The 14,238-nt window shown below is 35.8% G+C and overlaps 1 protein-coding gene across 3 annotated transcripts in view; it reads right to left on the bottom strand.

The window, feature by feature from the left end:
• LOC150095275 (leukotriene A-4 hydrolase) overlaps window positions 1-14,238 on the bottom strand; it is a 227,299-nt gene that overhangs the window by 134,642 nt on the left and 78,419 nt on the right. For all 3 annotated transcript variants that reach the window (XM_090410547.1, XM_090410546.1, XM_090410548.1), the window contains exon 6: window positions 14,112-14,164. In XM_090410547.1, the coding sequence (XP_090266673.1) occupies window positions 14,112-14,164 (53 nt within the window). The remainder of the gene's footprint in view (window positions 1-14,111; window positions 14,165-14,238) is intronic.

Here is a 14,238-nt window from a genome sequence, read left to right as displayed (position 1 = left end):
TTGAAGTATCTTCAGGCGCAAACAAACTTTGTTTGCTAATACTTGGATAAAGGATTAAACTAAATTTATTATAGTCTAACCAAGTAGAAAATAAACTTTCAGCATCTTTCTCTGAATCCAGAGTAATTTAATAATAAGGTGGTACACCTTTTGGCAACTTGTATAGGTAAAGATGACCTCTCCATTGCTTCTGCTTTGGTATCTCCACTTCTGGGCCTGGCTTCCAAGGATGAGACCTCAATAAAGGTCGAAACCGGTCTGGGTAGTGGCCCTTCCCTTAATGCATAGCAATATACATATCCGCAAGGAGATGTGCTTTGCATCACTCCTGATAATAGGAATGATGATACTTGATCCACCTTTGCTACAAGTTGCCTCAGTCTTGAAGTATCTTCAGGCGCAAACTTTGTTTGCTAACACTTGGATAAAGGATTAAACTAAATTTATTATTGCATAAAGATACTACCAAAATATAAAGAGATACAGGTCAAGATAAAATCTAAACTCAAAGAAAACTGGATGAAAGAAAAATGGAATGAAATTGAGGATCTACAAAAAACATGACTTCAATCTCCACAAAAAAATTAAAGAATTATCAGGAACGATGAAAAAACAACATCAACACCGTGTGCTACTGAAGGAGAGATAATCCTAGAAACATCTAAAAAAGAACAAGTTTGGACTGAATACATTAAGGCACTATTTTCTAATAATAGACAAGACTTAACAAATTCAAACAATATAGTCACAGGCCCACCTACTTTGAAGTCTGAAGTAGTAAATATGATCAAATTATCAAGAAATGGTAAAACATGTGGACCTGACAGTAATATTGATAAAGCTATAAAATAAAACAACAGAATTTATGACAGTTAACTACCCTCACAGACTGGATGAACTTAATCTTCATTGCATTGCCTAAAAAAAATTAATACAAAAACTTATGGTAATTTTATACTGATTAGCCTAATGAACCAGACTCTCAAAATATTCATAACAGAATATACCAAAAATGTGATGATCTCAGTTTGGTTTCAGAAATGACTTAGGAACAAGAGAAGCACTTTTCTGCTCATGTATCTAAGCACAAATATGTAGAGAACAACAAAAACTGACCTTTATATTTGTTCTATTGATTTTGAAAAGATATTTGATAAGGTAAAGCATAATAAACTCAAACATATTAGAACTAGGTCTAGATGATAAGGATGTTATAAACATTAAAAACCTCTACTGAGGACAGATTGCATCTGTCCTAATAGACATCAAGACAGGAAATATTAAAATTGAAAGAGATGAGAGACATGGATGTGTACTATCCCCACTTTTGTTTAACAGAAGTCTTATTTCTCAAGGCCTTAGAAAGAAGAAAAAGAAGGAGTAATCATGAATGGCCAATTAATAAATAACACACTATGCAGATGATACTGCTTTAATTACAACAAATATTCAGGATTTTTAACTACTCCTAGAATGTGACTCTGTCACAAATTGTGCTACATTTTTTTCTCAGTAGCATAAGTATTCTTTAGTGGTGCTTCTTTTGGAGTTTAATTGTTATATTGTGTTATTTTTGGGTTACTGAGAAGGCAAGGTCAGAGTCAAACGCATCTGCGGTGGAAGAGAAGAAGTTTTTGTTGTTTAGTATGTTAAATATAGTTTAGTGTTTAGTTGTAGTTCCTCGGCCTAAGTTAATGATGGTGGCAACCGCAGCTCCAATTAAAAATAGTGTCACCAAATCCTCTCCCATTCAAGGACTCTATTTTGTGTAACAAAGGATTTTGTGGCATGTATGCATCCCAGCAGTTGGATGTGGTGGGTGAATGTGCATTTGCATAAAATGTAGGCAATGGGAGGAATTCAGTGAGTTTGATATTACGATAATCGACCTCATTGCGTCAGGAGTGGGAGAATCTCGAGAGACAAGTAGTGTGACAGGTGAGGATAACGAGCGAAATATGAATGAAAAAATAAGAATGGGGAGTGTGGAAGACTTGAATGATTGTGATTTTTTGGAGATGGTCTTGATTGGGAGGATGAATGGCAAGTAAGAGTGACTAACTTCCAAAGAGAGAGAGAGAGGAGTTGAAATGTCTCAGGAATGAGATGAGAAGCATGAAAGATGAGAGTGGGTGAATGGAAGAGATGAATGCAAGGCGAATCAGAGGAGGAGTGAGAGAGAATTATGGGAATGATAGAAGAGGAGAGAATACGAGCAGTAGAAGAGAGGGAATGAAAGAGGGGTATGGAAATGATAGAAAAGTAGAGATTAGAAACAGTGGAAGGAAGGGAATGAGAGAGAGAATTATGGGAATGATAGAAGAGGAGAGAATGGAAACAGACAGAGAGAGAGAGAGAATGAGAATAATGTGAGGGAGTGTTGGAACCAGGGATTGAGTGATGCCAGGACAGCAGGTAAGTTGGGGAACACTGAGAGAAACGGTTAGAGGAGAGAGAGACTGAGAGATGCAGGTAAGCAATCAAGGAACAGGGTGGTAAGAAGTGTGATGTATGGAGACTTGATGATCTGTGGTGTGCAAGATAGGATGCCAGAGGAGTGTTTACCTGGAGGAACGACAGAAAGTGCAGCTATGGCAATTAAGCAGAGGTGAAAGGGTGGATGAAATGATTGTGATGGTGGGCATGAATGACTTGAGAGGCAGTGTAAATCAAGTGGTGAGAGATCTGAGATTCATGCTTGAGGTTGCACAAAAGAAAATGTAGAGAGGAAAGATAGCATATGTGTTACCCTGGTATGATAATGTGGAGCTTAGCATGGAGGGCATTTGAGGACAGGAGGGAACTGTATGTGGGAGATTCTTGCATTTGAATGAGGAAGGACGTAGACATCTGGAGATAGAGATTGCCATTTTCTGAAAGAGTCAATGCTTGTCAATGCAGGGAAACTAGAATTCCCAGGGTGGATGGTAGCAGGCCCCTTGTGGGAATGGGGATGGCATCAGGTAACACTGAGTCCAGTGGGATCTGGAGAGAATAATAATAAATATAGAAACAATGACATTTTTATGCTTTATACTAAAAGCCAGGAGTATCCAGAATAAAGGAGATGAATTGGTGGAGCTGATAGCATCAGCCTGGCCAAAGATTATTGGGATCACTGAGATGTGGTTTATGAAAGATATAATAACAGGAATAGAAATAGCAGGGTACAGCATTTTTTGGCAGGATAGGAGGGGAAAACGTGGTGGTGGAGTACTGCTTATGATAAGTGATGACTGACATCCTGTAAGAGTAGAGGCTTTGGAAGGCAGTGACACTAATGATTTTGAAAGCATATGGTGTGAAGTAAAGGTGGGTAAGACAGGATATTTAGTGGGGTGGTGCTACAAGCCAAGGAGTATAGAGGGTGGGGAGCAGGAGATGATGCAAATAAGGGAATGGAATTTCTAGAATTCTTGAGAGACAAATGTCTTAGACAACATGTGATACAGGGAACAAGGGGTTCAAGAGTTTTGGATTTGGTCATTGCATCAGAAGAGCTGATAATAACTGAGATGACATCTCTTCCCCCAGTTGGAGAGAGTGACCATATGATTTTGACTTGGAAGATGAATAGGAACATATAAAGTGGAATTATAAGGCAGGCTATTATAATAGTCTTAGATATCAACTTGGGGCAGTTCCTTGGAGGGAGGAATTGGAAGGCCAGGATATCATTAGTGCTTGGGAAATTGTGAAGAAATATTTGTTAGCAGCAATAGTAAGCTGTATTCCATGAGTGAAGCAGACACAATTTGGTGTAAAGTGAATGAATAAACAATATCAAACAAGAACTGCAGGTGAAAAAGAGATTACGGAAGAGATATAAGAAGGGTTAGAGCAGATGCATGAAGAATATAAGACATAGGCCAGAAGAGTGACTAGTATGAGGAGGAAGGCAAAACTGGAATATGAGAAAAGATTGGCACTAAGATCCAAAGAAAATCTAAGGAATTTTTTAGCTAATGTGGCCAGTAGGAGGAGAAATAGATTGACATTGTGGGATAAAAATGGGAATAGAGTGACTGATGCAGAAGACATAGTGGAGTTGTTCAATGAGCACTTTATTGGAGTATTTCATTCTGGAAAAGAAGGTTTTAATACTAAAGGGGTAAGGCAGGTTCAAGAAGAGAGTGTGTGTTCCAAATACTGAGTACTCTAGATGTCAGTAAAGCTGGAGGACTGGATGGTATTTCACCATGGGTTTTGAGAGAATGTGCTACAGAACTGACAGCTCCTTTGACCTGGCTTTTCAGTGAAAGTTTGGCTATGGGAAAGGTACCTAAGGAATGAAAGGAAGGTAACATAGTGCTATTGCATAAGGGTGGCAGAAGACTGGAAGTGTCTAATTATAGGCCAGTTTGTGTGTCATCAGTAGTTGTTACGGTCTTGGAGAAATTAGTGAGGGATTATATACAGTGTTGGGCAGATGAGAGTAATGTTATCTGTGAGAATCAACATGGATTTGTTAAGGGGCACTCTTGCTTAACTAATATGATTGCCTTTTATAATAAAGTGACAAGAGCAGTTGAAGGGAAAGGCATACACTGCCTTTTTTTGGATTTTGCAAAGGCATTTGATAGGGTACACGATAAGCTGACACTTAAGTTGCAGCACATGGGTTTAGATGTTGAGTTAGTCAACTGGATTCAGGATTGGCTGTCTGATAGGTATCAGAGTTGTGTATGGTGGGGCAACAATATCAAGGAAGCAGAAGGTTAAAAGTGGGGTTCCACAGGGCTCAGTACTGGGGCCTGTATTGTTTAACCTTCACATCAATGACATTGTCAATATCCATTGACAATGTCATTGATGTGAAGGTGCAAGGAGATATTTAGTTGTTTGCAGATGATGTGAAGCTGGGAAGAGTTATTAGTGTTACTAGTAATAGTGCAGATGTGGTGGCCCTGCAAGAGGATTTGAATAAACTATACAGATGGGCAAATGAATAGGGTTTCAGTTTAATGCAGCAAAATGTAAAGTCTTGAAGTTTGGAATACATCAATGGAAGGCTGCATACTCAATTGGAGGAGCTGTATTGGAGAAAGTAGGGGAAACAAGAGATCTGGGGGTGATGATTGATAAAAAATTGAAATTCAGGGAGCATATTGCAAAGGTGGTGAAGGTAACCCAGAGGATTGCAGCAATACTGAGAAGGATGCTGACCTGCAGAAAAGAAGAGTTATCATTCCATTGTATAAGATCCTGATCAGACCACACTTAGCTATTGTTCTCAAATTTGAGGATTTGAAGGGGATAAATTAACTGTGGAAAGAATGCAGAGGCAGATAAAGAAGGTTTCAGGACTGTACAATGTTAATTATGAGGATCGGCTGAGGGAATGCGGACTGCAGAGTTTGGTGGATAGAAAAGGAGAAACAATGACTCTTCAATTAACCAACCCTTGCATGTCAACCAACTTCTCTGTAGGGTGTGATATTATAACAAATTATCCAAACTCCGTGATCTAATAATTGAAAGACAATGTTTTGTTTATGATGTGAAAAGCTAGCCACGTTTAGTGCTGCTCAATGTCTTTTTATGCATTTCATCTTGATATATATATATATATATATATATGCATATACGTGTGTGTGTGTGTGTACGCACATGCACAATGTCAAAATTCAAGCATATACAGGGTGTTCGGGATAAATTTGACAGTTTCGTAAGGAAAAAGAAAATCTTCTTTGTATCTATTAAATTTAATGAATTGACAAAAAAACATTACAGGCAGTGTTAATTACAATACTATCAACAAGATTTACTCAAAATAGCCACCATTAGCATCGATCACAGCTTCAATTCTGCTTCGGAACCTCGAACAAGCGGATGCTACAGTCTCCCTGGGAAGGGCCGCAAAAACTGTTTTAATTTTATCCATTAACTGGGCTTTTGTATTACTGGAAGTGCGATTGGTGTCTTTTTCAACTGCGCCCCATACAAAATAATCCATGGGGTTAAGGTCTGGGGAGTTTGGAGGCCAAACATTTGGACTGGTGAAGTCGTAGAAATTTTCAGACAACCATTTTTGACTTTTCCCAGAGGTGTGGCAAGGGGCCGAATCCTGCTGCCATACATACGGCCTACCATTGCCTACCCTTGTTATCCAGGGCTTGACTACAGTTAGCAACTCCACGAACAAAGCCCGAATTCCAATGCCAGGGTTCTTCAACACCTGTTCCTGCAGATTTGCGAGGAATTCTGCTGTACGAACGCAATCAGATCGTCTGCTAGGGATCTTTCTTCTTGCTACATCCTCGTAGTCACCATTGCAAGTCTCTAGTTCATGCCTGATTGTTTTTACTGTATTCAGGGAGCATTGGGCAGCAGTCGTAATATCCTTATTTTGATGGCGGGCACGAATCATCATGATACAAGTTATTCTCTTCCATGATTCAGGTGGGTTCCAGCTATCCATCCTTTCTGACATCTTGTATGTGAATGAAGAAGGGTCCAAACTTTTAAATGAAGAGAAGTGTGTGTTAATACATGTAACTTACGGAAAAATATAATTAATTATAAATATGTCAAATTTATCCCGAACACCCTGTATATGCACAAGATTTATTATGGATACCATTATGAACAAATTTAAGGTAAAAAAAACATTATCTCAAAGAAGAACAGAAATGTTTATAACTCCATTCATAACATGCATCTCTTTTTAACAGACTATAATCCTGAATACAAACCTGTAAATCTTACTTGAATAATGAAACTGTGGAACATAGTGTGATACTCATTCTTAACTTACTAGCACTGGACTTATTTTCTATAGAAACATATTAGCAGAAAATTGTTTCATTTAATTGTTTCTCAAGTTAATTTTCAAGAAATGCATATAAAGGAAATTAATTCTAAAATATCAAAAACAGAAAGAAGAAATGATCCATGAATCATAGAAGATGCAGCTCATGCTTAATATTTTTCAGAACTCTTACTATGTGCATAAGGAAACCTGCAGTTTCTCCTAAGAAACAAATGCACCTGAGAATACACAGCTATACAAATGACACACCAAATACATCCTTGTTACCTTTGAATATTCTTATTCTCTTCATCCATCACCATAGAAGTTTACTCAAACGGGATAATTAATTCTAGTTTACTTCTAATTAATAATTAATTGAGAAGAAGGATGATATGATAGGGACGTACAAGTTGGTAAAGGGTTGTTATAAGATCAATATTGAAAAGGTTTTTCCTAAAATGGTGGGAGATCAGGGGAGAACAAGAGGTTATCTCTGGAAGCTGTATAACGTGGGTGTGAACAAGGGAGTGAGAAGCAGGTTTTTTGCATGCAGAGTAGTGAATGATTGGAATGCTTTTCCTGAGAGTGTGGCCTGTAGAGAATTTGAATGTGTTTAAGACACAGTATGATGAGTTGTATGACAAAGGGAACTGCTAGATGAGTGTGACTCCATGGGGACTTAGGGTAATAATAATTCTATCTCCATAATTTGCAACCCAAGGTTTCCTTACCATTGCTTTTGAACTTCATTGACTTTACTAAAGCATTTGATTCTACTGATAGGGAATGACTATGAGAAACACTCAAACTTTATGGCATTCCACCAAAAATTATCAGGGCAGTCAAGGCACCCTACCAAGGATATCAAGCCACAGTACTAGTTAATGGAGACAAAAAAGACAGTTTTCCCATCACCACAGGAGTCCGACAGGAAGATACTCTGGCTCCATATCTATTCATCATAGTGGTTGACTATATTTTTAAATTGATTCAAGCTAAATCTGGAATCCTCATCAAAGACTCATATATACAGATGCACCTTGAAGACCTGAGCTTTGAGGATGATATAGTCCTTACTGACCCCAACATTACAGATGCCCAAAACCACTTCAACAGCCTTAAGAGAACTGTAGAAGTATTTGGACTAAAAATAAACTCCCAAAAAACAAAGATATTAAAAAATCAGATAGATGGGCACATCTATATAAATCAAAATGATCACCTTGATGAAGTAGAGGACTTTGTATACCTAGGATCACACATTTCAGATTCCTTAACAGACATTCAGACAAGAAAACAAAGCACTCCAGTTCCACAGAAGTTTTAATAAAAAAATGGAAATCGAGCCTCATCTCAAAGGAGATGAAGGTTCATCTTTACAAGTGCACCAGCCAGTCTATCTTACTATATGGCTCCCAGACCCAGAACATCTCAACAAAAGCAGCAACCAATATTTTAAACAGCTCTGAAACTGCTCGTCTAAAAAATATCCTGGATTACTCTTGGCAAGACCACATTCCCAACTCTACTATATTAGATGAAACCCAGCAAGATCCTCCAGCCAGCACTGTTCAAAGAAACCAAATAAAATGGCTCGGCCACCAACTCAGACACCCACCCTCTGCACCTTCTGATGTTCTGGTCCTCTGTGTCCCTACAGACAGAATAAGAACAAGAGGCAGATCCCGAACTCAATATTGGAAATACATCGCAATGTTCTCTTCGTTTCTTCCCAACTCTCTGTCAGAGATCCGTTAGTTAGCATATGACAGAGAAGTCTGGTTTTCCTTCACATCATAAGAACCTCCAAGTCCTGTATTAGCGTACACAGACTACTTATTTGTTTTGATTAATTTCCCTATTTAGAATTGTAAAATTATAAATAAATGATGATGAATTTGCAGTCTCTCAACAGGGTATGTTACTGCAATAAACTCAACAGATCAAAACACTTGAGAAACAATGATACTTAACAGTTTCCATGGTCACTGAATTAGCTCAGATAATGCTGGTGTAACACTGCAGAACTAATAACTTTTTAAATTGGTGAAAACTAAATTTATTAAAGAGTCGTAGTTAATACGTTAGAACATTAATTAACAACTAACTGGGACCAAGATTGATTTGGCTAATCAAATAGTTTGTTTCATATATAATCCAAAAAAAATATAAACATCGACAGAAAAAAAAATGATCAGTTTAGATGTTGTATCCTTGTTTAATAATATTCCTTTATCAGACACCATTGAATTACTTCAAGAAGAATTTCCTTCAGATGTTGTTAAACTATCTGATTTTGCTGTGAGTTGCCCGAGATTGTACTACATACTAGGACTACTTGCATTAGCTCATGCTAGTAATCGCCGATACTTTTATAGTTTACTATATTCGGCATGAAACTCTCTGATTCCAATCTTTGAGTTTCTTATTTGATTTTAAAACAATGTGGGATTTAATATCCCCTTAATTTAAATAATGTTTATATCGCCGAAATGAAGCCTATTGGCTCTTTATATTTAAGTAATCTAATATTACACCTTTTTGACAACTCATATAGCAGAGTATATAAGTTCTTTTCGCTATACCCTTTGGTATTTATTTGGTCTAGTTACTCACTGATGTCATATAGCAGAGTATATAAGTTCTTTTCACTATATCCTTTGGTATTTATTTGGTCTAGCTACACATTATGCAAGATTGACTAGCTACTCAATAAAGGATGAAACTGGTCTGGGTAGTGACCTCCCACCATAATGTAATAACAGCATACATTTCCTAGGAAATGTGTTTTTACATTATGGAAAATACCAAGAATAGCGATCAGAACTTTACCACCTTTACTGTGAGTTGCCCGAGATTGTACTACGTACTAGGACTACTTGCATTAGCTCACGCTAGTAATCGCCGATACTTTATATTCACTATATTCGGCATGAAACTCTCTGATTCCAATCTTTGAGTTTCTTATTCGGTTTTAAAACAATGTGGGATTTAATATCCCCTTAATTTAAATAATGTTTATATCGCCGAAATGAAGCCTATTGGCTCTTTATATTTAAGTAATCTAATATTACACCTTTTTGACAACTCATATAGCAAAGTATATAAGTTCTTTTCGCTATACCCTTTGGTATTTATTTGGTCTAGCTACTCACTGATGAAGCCTCAATAAAGGATGAAACTGGTCTGGGTAGTGACCTCCCACCATAATGTAATAACAGCATACATTTCCTAGGAAATGTGTTTTTACATTATGGAAAATACCAAGAATAGCGATCAGAACTTTACCACCTTTACTGTGAGTTGCCCGAGATTGTACTACGTACTAGGACTACTTGCATTAGCTCACGCTAGTAATCGCCGATACTTTATATTCACTATATTCGGCATGAAACTCTCTGATTCCAATCTTTGAGTTTCTTATTCGGTTTTAAAACAATGTGGGATTTAATATCCCCTTAATTTAAATAATGTTTATATCGCCGAAATGAAGCCTATTGGCTCTTTATATTTAAGTAATCTAATATTACACCTTTTTGACAACTCATATAGCAGAGTATATAAGTTCTTTTCGCTATACCCTTTGGTATTTATTTGGTCTAGCTACTCACTGATGAAGCCTCAATAAAGGATGAAACTGGTCTGGGTAGTGACCTCCCACCATAATGTAATAACAGCATACATTTCCTAGGAAATGTGTTTTTACATTATGGAAAATACCAAGAATAGCGATCAGAACTTTACCACCTTTACTGTGAGTTGCCCGAGATTGTACTACGTACTAGGACTACTTGCATTAGCTCACGCTAGTAATCGCCGATACTTTATATTCACTATATTCGGCATGAAACTCTCTGATTCCAATCTTTGAGTTTCTTATTCGGTTTTAAAACAATGTGGGATTTAATATCCCCTTAATTTAAATAATGTTTATATCGCCGAAATGAAGCCTATTGGCTCTTTATATTTAAGTAATCTAATATTACACCTTTTTGACAACTCATATAGCAGAGTATATAAGTTCTTTTCGCTATACCCTTTGGTATTTATTTGGTCTAGCTACTCACTGATGAAGCCTCAATAAAGGATGAAACTGGTCTGGGTAGTGACCTCCCACCATAATGTAATAACAGCATACATTTCCTAGGAAATGTGTTTTTACATTATGGAAAATACCAAGAATAGCGATCAGAACTTTACCACCTTTACTGTGAGTTGCCCGAGATTGTACTACGTACTAGGACTACTTGCATTAGCTCACGCTAGTAATCGCCGATACTTTATATTCACTATATTCGGCATGAAACTCTCCGATTCCAATCTTTGAGTTTCTTATTCGCTTTTAAAACAATGTGGGATTTAATATTCCCTTAATTTAAATATCTGATTTTGTTATACATTCTGGTTATTTCTCCTTTAAAAACAAAGTATCAACAAATTGAAAGAAAAGCCTTGGGCAATCCTATTTCACCTACTACTGCCAACTTCAAATTAAAGATACTAAGAAATTATATACTTGATTTAATCATATAACCAAGTGTAAGCAAACAAAGTTTGTGTCTGAAGTATTTTCAAAACTGGCGTAACTCATGGTAAAGGTGGTATGACTTCACATCACTTGCCTTAGTATCCCATAATGCAAAGCACATCTCCTTGCAGACACGTATAATGCTATGCATTGTGGGAAGGGTCATTACCCAGACTGGTTTCGACCTTTATTGAGGTCTCATCAGTGGGAGCCGGACACGGTATCACCCAGAGGTGATACCAAGGTTCAAATAGGATTAAACCAAGTACATAATTTCTTGGTATCTTTAATTTATAGTATAACCAAGTAAAAACTTTCAACAACTATTGACAACTTCATGGAACACAACATATCTGGATAACATTTCACACAGATATTGGTACAAATTTGTGAAGGATATTTTTGTAATTTGTTGCAATTCCAAAGTGTTAAATAAAATTCATTAGCACAATGTTATTTATTCAAATTCTCACATTTGGAGTCAAAATTTAAAAATTACTGGTAACATTTTGAAAATTTACCATATTACCAGTAATAAAAAAAAAAGTTGGTAAATTTGCAACCCCGATTTGTGTTCATCACCACTGTTGCATTTTCTTTATCCTCTGACAATCAATGTTTTTGTTGTGTTGCAATTTTTGAGAATCGTTTATTCTAATTTGGGGATATTTGTAGGTTTTGTAATTTAGTTCTGAGTAACACAGTAGACATCAGAATGCAGATAAGGTCTGTAGAATCTTTTGAAAATGGCATAATCCCTTCTTGACATGTGTCACATCCACTTTAGGGATATTTATCTAGAGATAAGGCAAAATAAAAACCTATTGGAAAAAAGTTCTTTTCCATATGAGATTAAACTTTTGAAGAGAGATTATTACAACTTTCAAGAAGTCTCGCTATCTTTAATGTTTCTTTGTCCCTCTGAAGGAGTTGAATTTTGTTTAAATTATATTTCTTTCTATTGAAAACAGAAAAGCATTGTTGGATGTGTCTGTCCCACAGTTCAGAAGACAGACTTATGTCCAATAAAGCCTTATCTGTTGTCAATAGAAATATAATTTAAACAAAAAATTTAGCTTCACACCACCACTACCATCCATTACAAAACATAGGCATGATAAAAACATTCCATAACAGAAACTACAACATTTTCAATACATTAGAAAAAAAGAATGAAGAGCTGCATTACCTGAGGCATGCTCTTTCCCTCAATGGTTGCAAAACAAAGACAATTAACAAAATTCTTGTTATGCCTCTATGAGTTCCTTCAAATAAACAAGATTTTAAAAATGCAGTTACATTACCTTGTATCAAGAATGTTATGGACAAAGGTTTGTGCAATAATGCTTCATGATTACAACATTAAAAAGTTTTTTTTTCCCAATATATAAGATTTCCAGGTTATTGCACCCACCAAAGCCTCCACACATCCTCGTATAAAAAAAAAAAAACAGTTATATACAAAATTCATTGCACTTGTGGCACATAAATTTAGGCAACAAAATAGTCAGACAAGAAATAGAAATGCCATATATAGAGGCAAGTCTTTCAGATTGCACAAAATAAGATAGGCCAAAAAGAAGGGATCTGGTAAACACTTGGAAAGGTACAGAGAAAAAACATGGATATTTTTCTGACAAGATGAAGTTCCACATAAATAATGCAAAGCTTTACTTAAAAAATTTTAGAATATGTTCAGGTATTCCTTTAGCATGGAGAATTATACATGAATAATAATTTCTTGGGCAGAAAGGGCAGGAATCATAACTACTGAAAGCATTGTTAATAAAGGCTTCATGAAAACCATTTGTCAAGTACCAATTTTTTGACTAGGATGATAGTCTGACTTTGAATATAACAGCCAGTGTAAGTTTTCTTTAGAAACATTGAGAAGTGATGAAAGAAGTGAGAATCTGGCTGACAAATTAGCAAATCCAAAAAGGCTAATTCATTGTTTTCTTCTTTGTCAAAACTGAAGTGTATTATGGAACGAACTACTTTTATTCTGAAAATGAAATATTCTAGATCAGAAGAACTGTTTCAAATTGCAAGGATGTCAACATATCTGTACTAAAGCATAGGTTTGGGAGAAATATCACTGAGGAGATGTAGGTTCAAAATGTTCTGCAAGTGTTGATGAAGGAGAACTTTCCATTCCTCTACCTTCAATTGGTTGGTACAATTTATTTTGAAAGATAAAATATCCAGGTAAAATAACAAAATCAAGAAGTTTAACAATATCAGAAAGGAAATCTTGAATGAGTAATTCAATGGTATCTAATAAAGAAGTGAAGTGAAACAATATACCTAAACTAATCATGATATTACAGGACAGGGATGAACAACACTAAGAATACAGAGAAAAATGTACCTGAGTAAAGCAATGTGTAAAAGCAGCTAAAAAAAAAAAAAAATCACTGGAAAATTTTCTAGTAAGAAAATAGATAAATATCAGAGTGGTGGTAAAATGTCCTGGAAGACTATTGAAAAAGCTTAGAAATGGAGAAAAGTGTACTGTAAATGAAATGGAAGATGATAAAAGTGCCATAAAAATTAAATATTCTAGATGTTTTGAATAATTACATTAAAAGATTATTAAATGAAACATGAGATGATGGAATGGTGGTAGAAAATTTTCACTAAGAATGCTGAACAGTTTTGCAAACGGAAAAATTGTATTGAAGAAATGAAGCATTTGGAAATACATCCTTGATGGAGCAATGACATGATATGACAAATTTCCATATGCTTAATCAACATATAAAGGAATCATTAAATATATATGTTATATATAAAGAAATTTTAAGTACTCTTAAAAATGTACCATACCGGCTTTCCAAAGCTCCAACAACAATTGCAATCAGGTAACTGGGAATAGGCACCTGAAATCATTTAAGCAAAATAAACCATTTTACTAACTGGAAAAAAAAAATAAAAAATAAAAAAAAAAAAAAAA

The sequence above is a fragment of the Typopeltis vanoorti genome, chromosome 20 (genome assembly GCF_054136105.1).
Source record: "Typopeltis vanoorti isolate ZY-2024b chromosome 20, IOZ_Tvanoo_1.0, whole genome shotgun sequence".
In the NCBI taxonomy this organism is placed as follows: domain Eukaryota; kingdom Metazoa; phylum Arthropoda; class Arachnida; order Uropygi; family Thelyphonidae; genus Typopeltis; species Typopeltis vanoorti.
The sequence above is the reverse complement of the archived record's forward strand: the minus strand, read 5'-3'. Positions and strand labels throughout refer to the sequence as shown.